Raw genomic sequence first — 14334 nt, forward strand, 5'->3', positions numbered from 1 at the left:
GGAAGGGAATGTGAGCAGGAGTTAGAGCCAGGAGGACTGTGACAGTAGGGGGATGGGCACACACATTTAACACCGGCATTCCTTTATTACCAATTACTGGTACTTTTCTGATCTATGCATGCAGGGAAAAAAATAACAATAAACTCTTAATGCTTTAATTCAACTTACATAAACGCAGTCTCTAAAAACCATGCATAGCCTGAACCACTCCATAAGGATTGGGTGCTCATTAGGCAGCTAGTCTGAATGGTATAGCCAATCTTCCATATGTCCATCAGACCTGTAAATACATTGGATACATACAAAATGTGCAGTCCTGATTGAGTCTTCATACAGTGATGCCACAGGATAGCAACAGAGACTTGAAGCATAATCAGTCCTCTCTGGTGAGTACCTTCCCCCCGGGTCGGCCTCTTCACGTTGGGTCAAACACGGGCCACCGGAACCCTCTGGCCCACAGTCTAATTGCCACAATTAAAGCTTTACTTGACCTGATCCTTAGATTTGATCATTTGGGAAGCTGTGGAGGTAATTTTCCACTGACAAACACAAAGGACTTCTCTCTGCATGTGCGGTACATGCATTTCATCGTGAGCCCACATGGCCAGAAACAATCAAAATTTCACTGAGCGCGAGCCACAAAAGCCTTCATTTCCTTAAATGCTTCATTAGAGACTAATTGTTTGGTTCCCAATCACAGAAAAATAATTAAGAATAATAATAAGCTGAAATCTCTGTAAATCTGCTTTTCTGTGATGTGTGGCGCAAATCCCATACAGCGCACAATTTCCAAAGAACACAAACGTGTTTAGTTCAGACCGATAAGAATTCTGGCTGTAGTAAAAAGCACTGCGGTAGATCTGGACTGCACCAAAGTAGCTTGTAACACCAAACCGTGCCGTTAAACAAAGGGGTATCTCCCTGCCAAGGCTGGAGCCTCATGCCCTGAGGGGAATGTGAGGGGTCTCCCCTGCCCTCCACCTGACTCCGACTCCTTCCCTCTCACTGTGACGCCCTGGTCCTGTTCCACAGATTGCCTCTCTGGGTCCCAAATGGTTATTTTTCTGGAAAGCTGTTCCTAATAACTCCCACAAAGGGTTGTCTGTGGACAAGGGCTGTGTGACAACTGATTTGTGTGTATTTGCAGCTGGATTCTCCCCAGATGAACTATAAAAAAAGAGATAATGAAAAATCGACAAAGAGAAAGAGCAAAATGGAAAGAAAGAGGGGAGCGAGACACATTTATAGCCTTTTCTCCCATAAAATCGCGAGATTGTTTATATCCAGAGCACACTGTTGCTTTTCTTGCTGATGAAAGACCTTGGGTACAGCATTCCCCTCAGGCCAGAAGTACATTAACCAGTCCAGAAGAGGTACAGAAATACTGAGAGCGCATTAACTAAAGCCAGACAGGTAAAGCAATACCCAGAGGACCTTAACCAAACCCAGAGAGGTAGAGCAGTAACCTGAGGAATTCCTCCACTTGTTTGTAGCAGTTTTGGTTGCAGTACTCTGTTGCATCCCCTTAAACACGGTACAAATACCAGCAAGCTGTCATTTCTGATCACTGAAGTGAACAACCTCACATGACAACCTTTGGGTCCATCATGAGTAAAGAACAATTTGATCACAATCAGACCTGTGGGTCTGTTCCATTATAATGGCAAAATTAGTTTCCTCTGCTGACACCAGGACAAGAGATAATACAAGTACCACAATATGCAAGCTAACCTGTAAATCAACACTAGAAAGTGCACAAGCAATTCACACACTTGCCACAAAGAGCTGCACGGAGATTGCGTTTTGTTTAAAATGTAATAGAGCATAACAGTTGGGAGTTTTGAACACAGCTGCTGGTAATGGTTTAATAGTTGTACTAGAAATGCATGAAATGCTAACAAATGTAATAGGTCAGCACTGCACTCAACTGTTTTTCCTCAGTCGGGGACCTGAGAAATCCGCTCCATAACTTCCTGTAGAGCTGCAAAATATTTACATCTTCTGCAGTTTTACAGCTAAAGAAGAGCAACAATGAAATAGTACACTAATTCAGCTATACAGTATGCCCAACAGCTGTCAAAATTCTGTAGGGTTCCAGACACACAAGTACTCCAGTAACAGAGGCTATCAGAAGTCAGAGGCCATTCCTCTTTTACATTGCAGAATAATCCCTTTAGAATCTTGCTCACATCCAACTGTTTAAAGTTGCTAATACTGATAATCTGTAAACAGAAAAACAGACATTATTTAAAGTAATTTTATCAACCTGTTAAGCAGATATAGATATTAATGCTGTCAGATAAAGATATCACTATTGTCAATTTACCACAAATGCATTGTGTAAACATGACTTTCACCAGTTTGAAAGAGCTAAATATCATTGGTCTCCCAAACTGACAAAATCCAGACGCACAGCTCCAAATGAGAAGCTGTAGTATGCAATTTGTGCGGTTGAAACGCTACACTTGCAAAGATTTTGCACTTTAAAGTAAGACATTTAACACACTTTTTGTATTCCTGCTATCTTTACTGTGACCAAAAAGCTTTTGCTCATTTTTCCAAACCACCTGTTAGCGTTTTTTCAAGAGGCAAGGTCAGGAAGGTCACCTTTTATCACAACGTTTTCATCTGGAGGTGGAGTCATTCTTTCCAATAAACGTTTCAGAACTGGCTAACTGCATGGCAAGGACCTTGAATTTCAGCTAAGGCTTCTTAGCCCATAACCCAGGACAACGATGGCTTCCTCTATGTGGCTTTCCAAAGCAGCTGGAATCATTTACGTTTTAACAGAAAAGGATTCAACGAAAATAAAAGGGTGAAAAAATCCTATCATAAAGGCACGGGGCAAACCATGCAAATGAACGCCTGTGTTGCGTGGCCTGCTGGGGAGGGGAAGAACCCAACTCTGATGCTTTCACAAGATCACTACAATGCCATCAAGCTGAAAATAGAAAGGATTAAGTCGCCACTAATAGATTGTATCTATTAAGCGTTCCCTCTCCCAACCTCAGATCGAGATATCGCACATGAAATTCCTGCCTAATGAATGGCTTCAGACAACACTTTACTTTTGAGGAATCTACCATACGCACAGAACATGGACAACTCACCAGCTGTACAGTGCCTTTTATACACTATGCGTTTTAGGCTTTATGCAGTACTGTAATTCTTAAAAAGTTTCCACTTAGCTGAAGTGTTACCATGCTGGAAGGAGAAGTGCTAACTAAGGCTAGTAGCGGATGCTAGAAGTGCTCTAGCGAAGGTGAACTGCAATGAAGCGGTTCTTAAAAAAGGCTCAGCGTGCTGCTGACAGAGAGTATACCCATTAATTAATAATGAATTAGTTCATTCATTAGTAACTTTAATACTAAGTGGAAAAGCAGCTTCTTAAACTAACCATATCACATGCCTCTGTTAAATGTGCCCATAGACAACGTGAGACAAAAAATGTTCGGAATGCATTTCGGTATTCCCAAAGTCCTACTTTTAACCCCTGGCCATTACTTCTTGTATAAAGGCTCTCTGCTACCCATGACACAGCTTCACAAATCTTTCCAGTGTTTGAGTCAGAGCCTTTATTTATAAGGGGAATTAGAGAGAGTGAACAAAGGCATGTAGTTTCAGCTGCTGCGATGGTGGAATAGCGAGCGATTGTTGCTTGTGCACAGACAGATCCAGGACAACTGCACAAGCCCCCCTCAGATTCAGCTGCATGAAACAGCTATAACTAGACAGACTAACAGCGACAGCTATTTTCCGTTACACACATGCTTTCCTGATAGAACGAAGCCATACGCTGCTGAACCGGTCGAGGAACGGTTCAACAGACACGGAGATGAGGTAGCTTTCAGAGGCGGCCATCTTCCATCTGATACAGGGGTGGGGTGTTGCTGGCTCCAGAGGCTACACTGCCTCAGTCCTTTCAGTCACTGACTAATTTACACCTAATTTACACCACCCATGCACTGCTTGGCTTTGGTGTGACTGGAATGTGAGAGTGGCACAGCTATTTCAAATTATGAGAAACACTTGAGGGCTTTTCAAAGTGCATGAGCTAGCAGTGCGAAACTCGCCCTTTCTCCTCCTCTCTAAGTTTCTTCCCATGACAAAAATTAGGAGCGTCTCCAACCCACCAAGAGCTGACATCAGTTCCTAACATGCCTTCAACACACTACCTACAGTGTGCAGAGTCTTCAGGCTGTGGTGTGTGTGGCGTGTGTGTGTGTGTGGGTTGAGGAAAGCAGGGTGGGGGTGCTATATTCTTCAGTGCCAAACCTACACTTACTTGATAATGCCAGCTCTTCTTGGCAGGCTCTCTGGGATTTTCTAATACTTTGTTTCTCCCTGCTACCTTGGTTATGAGCAGTTTTCCACTGAAACTATACAATACTTAAATATTTATATAAAAGTATGGAATAGTCCATGAACATTGACATATAATTTAGTTTTATAGACCATGTCATGATTTGGTCCCCAGCCACGATTACCACAAGGCAAAAAGAACCTACGGTCACCAGTCATAGATCGAGTACAATGAAGAGTCCTCAAGATTAGATTTGAATGTGTTAAAACTGTAAAATTAATTACTGACCTGTCTCAAAGCAGGAGGAATAGGTCAGAAAATGACTAGAAAAATGCAACAGGAGACACAGAGACACATATAAACTCATACAAACCCTCCCAGTCCACACAAACAATATGACACACTTCAAAGGAAAGCTTGGATACTGACCACTGGGTAGTCAGGGGTTGACCGTTAGAGGTCTTACCAGTTGTGTAATAATTTCTCCATTGAAGCAAAACCTGAATTAGGTCCTTTAAATCACAAAGCTGCTCCTCCACCGAGTGCGATAAATGCCCATCTCTGCTTGCTTTCTTCACTATGGTTCAAAACATACCATATATAGAATTAAGTTTTGAAATACTTCAGAAATGAAGTGAAGTGATAAAATAAACATGCAACATTGTTAATTCACTTCAGTTTCAGTTATAACAGGTGTTCAGATTTGTCCTCTAAACCAAGTCTTGCTCAAAGTTCCCAGAATACAGCTTGGCTGGTGATACCCACCATTCAGGGAACACATTCTGACGACTCATTTTCCTGTCCAGTTTCAGCAATACGAGCCCCTATATATACCACAACATTATTGTTGTTAAAATAACATCAGCAATGCTATTTGCCAATGACCATCCTCATAAATCATCAGCGGCTGCCAGGAAGTGCCAACAGCCTTCACTGCAGAATGTGGGCTGACATGGGGTGAGCTGGTTCAATCAACCAGGCACTCACACACTGTTTCATAAAGCCATTTTTACAGCCACATCGTGAAAAAATTCAGGGATCATTTACATTTAACAGAAAAGGAGAAAAAGTTTAGCTGATTTTGGAAAACTAGAATTCCTTCTTGGCAAAGGTGGTAAAGGAACTCGTGGAAATTAAAGGAAATGAAAAGAAAAAATCAGAGTAGGCCAATGGAGATCAGTCCAAGCAATCTGAACATTTCACCTGTAGCTGTAGAGATGGCTGTCAGCTCCCTTCAGGGGACCCCACAGAGTGACTATTTTTGGGTGATTCTTATAAGGCCTGGTGGGCTGGGTGGAAATTGGACCTGAATGAATGCAGGGTGCTTACCAAATAATGCATACAAGGTCATAGCTGAGTTACAATATGACATTGCAAAACTGAGGTGTGGTTCTCACACGCAAAATTTGACAAGAATTTGTTTGCCGTGCCTTCTTTATGACATCATTCCATTTCTCATTTGGCAGTCAGAATCCTGCCGTTCAGTGACTTCCAAGCGCAAAAATCACTTACTGCTAAAACTATCAGTGAGTTTAATCTAGTAATAATAGTGCTGGGGTCATGTAGGTCAGATAAACTTGTTTAATATTGCGCACTAGTCTTTGTGGTTTTCAAGCAATGGGTTAAAATAACAGGTGTTCTGTAGAAATCTGCTGAAATGCTGTCACTGCTGTTCACTAACGCACGGTATTAAAACTTGTATTGTTCAGTAAATATACAACATGATAATATAAAGATAAGTAAGTGTTCACAATTTATTGAATAGATTTTCCACTAGTCTAAAAACATTTTACAGACTTCTTACCTTCTCTTTGCTTTCACACTCCTCAAGTGTCATTCTCATGACGTGATTCAAATACAAGACATCTGAGACTGGAGCAGAATTTGCGGTTTAATCTGTACTACTCACATGTTGACTCTCGAGTCCTACCGGTTAACAGCAATACTTACCGTTAAACTTATTTTCATCTGTTCATTTACATTTTCTGTGTGCTGCAATGCAATTATCAATCGGCAAGAACACAAAATACAAGTAATATGGAATAAACCAAGAAGGAAACTTCAGTACAAAGTTTCGCAGCTTCACTAAACCCAAAAATTACATCTACTGTAGCTGCTGCTAGACTATGTTGGCTTGTAGGACAACCCAGTTCCTTGTCCACAGGAAATAAGCCCTTCACTTCACAATGACATTCTCCACATGTGTGCACAGATGTGTCAATGGGGTGTGACCCAGACTCCCAACCTGTCTCCCAGCCCCATCGATATAGACACTGCTCCAGACACTATGAATCCTTCAAACCAAAGAAAGGCTTTCCAGGAGAAGACCAGAGGACTCAGGCCTCAACGGCACCCCTGGACCCCATTCTGTTTAGCCCCTTCTCTCTCCCTCTCGCAAGTCTCTAAATGCAGCGTGAACATCAATACAGAACTTCCTCCCGTGAGCACAGAGGGGCTTGGTAATGAATGAGCTTATGGAGAGAGTGAGAAATCACCCAAGCCCAAGCCAGATGGGTTGGTTACGGCGGTCACAGCTAGCGAACCGCAAGCTCGACTGTAATAAATACACGCAGTTCTATGCTTTTTACACACTTACACACCTATTTCACTTTTATATGGATACTGTAGCCCTTGTTTCATATAATGTGCTTGCGAAGAAAAAAAACTGATGAATGCCTTAGTCTAGCTATTTAGGCTGTCAAATACCGAGCCAAGTTGGAAACCTGCCTATTCACAGGCAATGAAAGATCTATATTGTTTACTTCAAATTTAGTATTTTCTTACCAGAAACATTTGGTTCCAAAAATGAATTGCTTCTATAAATAATATAGTTTATTTGCTAATGTTGTTATTAATGCTACTTGTTCCATATGTACTGTTTTTGCACTACCCTGTGAGGAAAACTGTTGGGAATGGTGCTTTATAAAATATTGAGTTGAACTTGAAATCCAGTAAAAATTAGTTTTTTGTTGCTGGGAGCCCTTCATCAGAATTCAATCAGTAGTGTTTTGGCCAATGGGGGCGTGGTGGTGCAGTGGGTTGGACCTGGTCCTGCTCTCCGGTGGGTCTGGGGTTCAAGTCCTGCTTGGGGTGCCTTGTGGTGGACTGGCGTCCCGTCCTGGGTGTGTCCCCTCCCCCTCTGGCCTTACGCCCTGTGTTACCGGGTAGGCTCCGCAGCCCCGTATGGGACAAGTGGTTGTGTGTGTGTGTGTGTGTGTGTGTTTTGGCCATAAATTTTCATTAATACAATACACACACTGGCCGAAACCGCTCGTCCCAAGCGGGGTCAAGGCCATCCTGAGCCTAACCCGGCAACACAGGGCGCAAGGCTGGGGGACACACACACCCAAGATGGAACACCAGTCTGTTGCATGGCACCCCAAGCAGGATTCAAACCCCAGACCCACCAGAGGGCAGGCACAGGCCAAAGCTGCGACACCACCGCGCCTCCCATAATACAATACACACACACACACACATTTTCAGAACCGCTTGTCCCATACGGGGTCACGGGAAACCGGAGCCTACCCGGGAACACAGGGGCGTAAGGCCAGAGGAGGAGGGAACACACCCAGGACGGGACGCCAGTCCGTCGCAAGGCACCCCAAGCGGGACTTGAACCCCAGACCCACCGGACAGCAGGACTGTGGTCCAACCCACTGCGCCACCGCACCCCCTAATACAATACAATTTGCTTAATTAAAAATGAATGAAGGTGACTAGTTCTCAGGCTTGACAGATCCAGCCAGTGTGGAAGAATGTTCCGACTGGAGCTTGACTGAAGCTGGAAGCCTGAAAGTACAAGCTGTAGAAGATGGATGACCTCCCAAATGCAGCCTCTTTAGGCGCTGGCCTCTGGGAGGTTATTATGAGTTCACAGGGGAAGGGGCAGTAAATCGTTCTTAGGCAGCTGCACCTTGTTACACTCTACAGCCTGGAGGCAATGAGTCTCGCTCATTTCAACAGCGGACCTGACCCGACCCGCATCCCCTGTCTTTAGTCCGTGATCTTCTGAAGAGATCCCTGACCCTCTTGACCAACCATGTATGTTTAACTGGCTCACTGGCAACTAGCACCAAGCAACCTGCAGACCTAGCTTTCAAAACTTGGACAAACATATGGACTGAACCCCTGTGAGGGTGAATGATAGCTTCAGCAGATCTGCCTTCAAGGGTTCAGCTGCTGTGAAACATTTATTTTGCACTTGTTGAACGTTCCAAGAAGGCTGCTTTTTTGCTGTAGCCCATTCCTCTGTCTATGTCTGATTCATTCTGTCTGAGTATAAAGCCATCTCCATTCCATCTCTCTTCTTGCAGGATAATTGACAGCCCTGCTTCGAACCCTATTATCTTCTTTCCCTACACCAATGTCTTCTGTGTTTTGAACCCTCTCCTTGGACTGATTTGGCCTATCAATGTTTTTGCAAAATCACAGATCATAGCATTGGACTCCCGCAGTAATAATTATGCAAAGTACATTGTGATAGGAGGCAATGGTGGCACCCAAAATCCTAGTCTAAGGATGATGACCATGGGGCAATCCGTTCTTCTAAAACTCCATTTGTACTGGACTGAAACCCTTACGTAATAACCCTATAAAGTTTTACTTCAGTACTTGTCTGTCTCTTTTGTAACACTGCACAGCTGTTTACAGTAGGCAAAAGGCTTGGGTCACTGCTGTGGGAAGACAAGGCTTCTTAAGGCTGGCGCCAGTGTCCTCCTCCTTTGTGTCTGAGCTCTTCTGACCTCAGCCTGGACTGAAGTACACAATGAACAAGAGGTAGTCAAAAGCCCTTAGAAAGAGACATTGTTGGTCCGGTTTCATTATGCAGAGGTTGAAAGTTCACAAGGTATAAAAGCCAATTTATTAATTGCTCACTAAGTCCACCTGCATGGAAACAAGCTTCTAACCGCGCATCTCGTGTGCACTGAACCATGGATAAACGTCAAGCCTCTGTGCTTCTGCTAGTAATTCTCTAATTTGCTGTCAGTTTTGAACTCTTTTCAGAGACATTTAAACTCTGTAATCCCTAAAGAACTACTGTAATTTATTGGCTGCCTGTTAGTCATGCTTGATGGGTTTAGCATAGGAAGTCCCTTGTTTATTCCTTTGAAAAATTTTTACAACCATTGTGGGCAAGTCAGTGAAGTGTTTGGGCAGCACGAGGAGTCAAAAACAACAGTATTAACTCTGTGCAAGCACTGCGGATGTCATAAATCGCTGCAGGGGCCGTGTACATAGCTGTTCTGCAGCCATAACACTGCACAGCTCTCCACTATCTTCTTAGTCATCTTAATAATCGTCTTATCTGATTATGCTGCTTTAATATTTTTTCCTGTGTCATGAACTGACAGGGTCCTTAACAAAATTCTGTTTCTAAAAACATGTAAATCACCCACAGTTATGATTTTTTTTCAACTACATTTACTGTATTAATTCTTAAATTTGATTCCCTGTTAAGATATTTAGCATACAACTACATTGTTTTTTCTTTTGCATGCTCATGTTCTTCTGCTGATATTAGCTCTGGCTTGATGGCTCTTCCTCTTCTTGGCATTCAGTGATGCTTCCTGTGATATATGCTCCGTATTTGTGCATGGCTGCAAGTGCATCTCTCTGTGAAGACAGCTGTGAAGTTGCCAGTGGACAACACATTGTAAGGAACACTTTATGTAGGATCCTTTGGGAGATTTCACTCCAGGAACATCTTAGATTCACCCAGGTCCAGCTTTAAAGGATATCTCCACAGTTCTCAAGCAACCTCGTGCACGGTCATTTACATTATGCATCACAAACTATTTCCCTTATGTGATGTCGTGTGATGATGAATCATGAGGAATATGAAGAAAACAAATTAACCATCTGTGAATTGATTTCATACCGGGACTGTGTGGGAACCATGAACATACCTCTGAAGGGTGAGGTTAAGATTGCCTGTACAGGCCTTGATCTTGTTCTGGGCCTCCAGGTGGTTCATGCTATCGGTGGAGATGCCATCAATGGACAGCACCATGTCTCCCACGGCAATACCTGCCTTGGCAGCTTTACCTGCATCCGTCAGCTGTGAAGACAACAGCAAAATGAGGGCAAGGAAATTGGTGTTACAAACTTCAAAAGAGCAGGCAGCAGCATCAAAATCAGTGCAAGATCCTTATGAAAGGATGTTGAGAATGGACCTAAACGTAAAAGATCATAACTGCTGCAATCATTAACTCATTTATTTAGCTGATGCTTTTTGCCAAAGCGACTCACAACATTAAGCTATCTACAATTATTTACCCATTTATACAACTGGCTAATTTTATTGGAGCAATCAAGGCAAGTACCTTGCTCAAGAGTACTGCAGGAGTAGGTGAGATTTAAACCGGCAACCTTTGGATCCAAAGATACCTACTCCAACTGCTACGTTGCACAACTGCAACAAAACTCGTGGAATTTTTAAATTTGCATGAAGGTAATGTAATCAAATCTAAGAAAAGAAGCATGAGATTGGCTTAACCACTGGCTGGCTACCCCTTTGGGGTGTGCTATATTCATTAACCTACATGCCATCCCTAATGCTGTAATATTTTTCATAGAATGTGGAACAGGAATGTGGGGCTGCCTTAGTTCAACTTCCACAGTGTTTACAGCTTGTGTGTGATATTCCTGCATGTTAGTGATTGGAAACAAGATTATCAAGGCTGTATATATTTATGGGATGAATGTTCATACGATGAATTTGACAAGATTTTATTGACAGTATAGATTGACAGTACAGTACAGATTTCATTGATACAGTAGATAACGAAAACTAAAAGTAGCCAGGAGCAGACAAGCAATCGGAATCCGAGAAAACATAGCTAATAAATAAACTGAGGGAAATCTGTTTTATGAAGCTTTTATTGATCTTGACTTGGTGGTTGACTTTGGAGTTATGAACCAATTGACTTATAAACAGACTTCCAGTTCCAATTGTGTTTGTAGGTTGAGGAGGCAGTGCTTTGTTGCAATAACTGTTTCTTCAAGTATTTCAGTTCAGAGGCACCCATTGGTTCCTATAAAATCTTATGGGAAACCATGGCCTATAGATGGGTATACAGTAAACTTCAGTGAAATACATCTGCAGAAATGAGAAACTGTTAGACTGGCAGTTTATTTACCAAACTGATGAGAAGTGAATTTTTTACCTATAAAGTTTTGTATTTAAGCAACCTTCCCACAGAGGATAGCCAATGAAGGCCAGTCTGACACGTATGCTCCAACTGAGTCATCTCTTTGGTACATATTTTAACGGAAGTTCATGTATTCTAACCCCACTGCAAAGGGCTCTGTGAAGCAGTTGGAAGGGGGAAGCTGTCAGGTGATGGATTGGAGGCTAAATTGTCCAAGAGGCTTGGAAGGCTGCACAGGTAATGAGGAGATCATAGCTTTTGGGGGTCCCCCCAGAATTCGTGAACAGCAGACATGAATTTCTTCTTTTTCAGTTCAGCTGTGTCCAAGGCATCCAAGCTTCAGCCCGTGATAGCACAGCTGCAGCCTTAGTTACTTTCTACCAGCACATCACAGCAGTCTCAAATGTTTTTAAATCAAATTCAGGTTAAATAGCTCAAATTCAGTATTGCCTCAGTCTCTATCACACACCATACATCTTCAGCCTTCATCACCCTTTACCATCAAATATTCAACCTCCATCACTGTTAAAGAGAATGCCTCCACCCTCTTAGGTTCTATACAACCTTCATAGCTTCATATGTACTTTAGCTTCATACACATACAGCTTCAACATACCAGTTGGGCCTCAACCTGCATAAAATCCTATTACAATATCGACATTCTACAGTTGTCTATACCAGTAGATAAAAGTCATCAAAGATCTGGGAATACATTCACACACACACACACACACATTTTCAGAACCGCATGTCCCATACGGGGTCACGGGGAACCGGAGCCTACCCGGCAACACAGGGCGTAAGGCCGGAGGGGGAGGGGACATACCCAGGATGGGACGCCAGTCCGTCGCAAGGCACCCCAAGTGGGACTTGAACCCCAGACCCACCGGAGAGCAGGACCGTGGTCCAACCCACTGCGCCACCGCGCCCCAGACATGGAATACATTCATCCTATACCAAAATTTCAAGACAATCAACTGAGAATCTAGCTGCTCTTACAAGCTCCACTACACTTTGTTCACATATTCTCTCATATGCCCCATAAGATCCCCAAGGCCATTGTACTTTGCTGTATGATTTGCTGGACATGCAAATTTAAGGCACTTTAAGGCACAATTTCATATACATATTTTGCGGTCTTGAGGTCTGTTTCTAATTTCTGTGTGTGCCTGTCTGAATAAGCGTTAGTGGTAAGAAAATTTATAAAAACAACAGGCTACAAATAAGACATCTGTTTAGTTACCAGACTTTCTTAAAGAAGACCACCGAATAAAACCCACCCTTTTATCAAAGAGACCGGAAAAGAGTTATTCCAGCTCTATTTCCTGCGGTTTTCTTGAAATCAACTCACTTTTTCTAGTTAATATGCACAGTTTACGACACAGAGAATCTGCTTGACAGGGACCATAAAGAACAAGAGCTTCTCATTCTGCGCTTCACAGTATTTTGCCAAACAAATTAAAAGTTTCATTACCGTGCTTATGTTCCTGGGTAAAATCTCTAATTCAAAACAGCTATACATAAATTAAAATGTTTATTCTTCCCAGTATGTTCTTGACTAAAGCACAGTTGGTCACAGGATACACTTTCAAGTTTGTTGGCCGCTTGCACGACACCTCCACTGCAGTCCATCTCTGGAATGTAATGGACCCTTGATTTATGTCATACTTTGTGGTTTCAGCTCAAAAATAACAAAACATACAAAATAATTTTCCATGTGGGAGCAATCTTCAGATGGCATCAGCCTGAATTTGTACAAGTTCATCATTGTTTGGGACAATTAAATGGAATTAGTGTTGCCTCTCACGAGAGGTTCACGCTATGGGGGCCAAATGAAGCCAAGTGACTAATTTGCCTGCAGCAATTTTATTGTCAGTTGTAGACATTCCTATTCTATCCACTGGCTCAGCTGACCCATCTATAAAGTTCTGAACCGGAGCTTTGATGGACCACTGAAGCCATGAATACTATTTGTAGATTTAAGAACTTTTTCAAATTTCATGTATGACTCCTTGGAATCCATTGGTTTTATATGGAATTGTACAAGTGTCTGTAAATGTTTAAGCAAAGGCTGTCAACTGTTCAAAGGAGTTAGACTGAACTTGTAAAAATTCATTGATTTTCAGGATGGAATTAAGGCAAAATCTGATGACGGATGAATGAAACACCGATACTTTGAAATGCGTACAATAACTAAACATGCATTTCAGTCAGCAGGTAGGGTCATGGACAAATAAAGCTGAAAGCTGAAATATTCTAGTCTAGTATAGACTGTGCTTTAACGGAATTTGCAAAATATTTCACCTTATGTGAGGGTAATACTGAAAAGGTATGGTAAGTGACTTTGGATTATTTGGAGTATTTGCTTCTCAAAAAAAGAATAAATATGGCTGCTGAGATCAGACTGAATCCTGACTGACCACATTATGGTACCATGGAGACCTTTTGTGGAAGTTTAGTCATTTTACCCTGAAATACAACTGCAGAAGCTGCACTGAACACCTGACCAATGAGTGAGCTAAAATAGAAGGACTACCAAGAAGCAGATAACATAGATCTGCCCAAGCAGGTGACCTAGATTAGTTCATTACAGCTGCAAAGATAATGAACAGCACATGGGTGTAAGAGATGCGTTCCTCCGCAGTTAGAATGAGCAGCCCCAAAGCATCAAAAAACATTCCGATTCATCCCATTGCATAACTAGTCACTTGTGAAAAATACTGGTATGAAATGCATAGAGTATAGCCATAAAATAACAACTATGGATACAAGAGAGCCAATGTGAGAAGATGAAAAAAGACTGAAACAGTGCTCAAGTGGCCCCCTGACATCCTGAAATCTGGTTAAAGATCATTTGATTTGGAGAGAAATTTGCCA

At 42.4% G+C, this 14334-nt stretch overlaps 1 protein-coding gene across 1 annotated transcript in view; it reads right to left on the reverse strand.

Moving 5' to 3' along the window:
• Positions 1-14334, reverse strand: part of pdlim5a (PDZ and LIM domain 5a) — a 74619-nt gene that overhangs the window by 34646 nt on the left and 25639 nt on the right. Inside the window, exon 3 of the mRNA XM_018758378.2 lies at positions 10213-10364. Coding sequence (XP_018613894.1) covers positions 10213-10364 — 152 coding nt within the window. The remainder of the gene's footprint in view (positions 1-10212; positions 10365-14334) is intronic.

The sequence above is a fragment of the Scleropages formosus genome, chromosome 17 (assembly GCF_900964775.1).
Source record: "Scleropages formosus chromosome 17, fSclFor1.1, whole genome shotgun sequence".
In the NCBI taxonomy this organism is placed as follows: Eukaryota; Metazoa; Chordata; class Actinopteri; order Osteoglossiformes; family Osteoglossidae; genus Scleropages; species Scleropages formosus.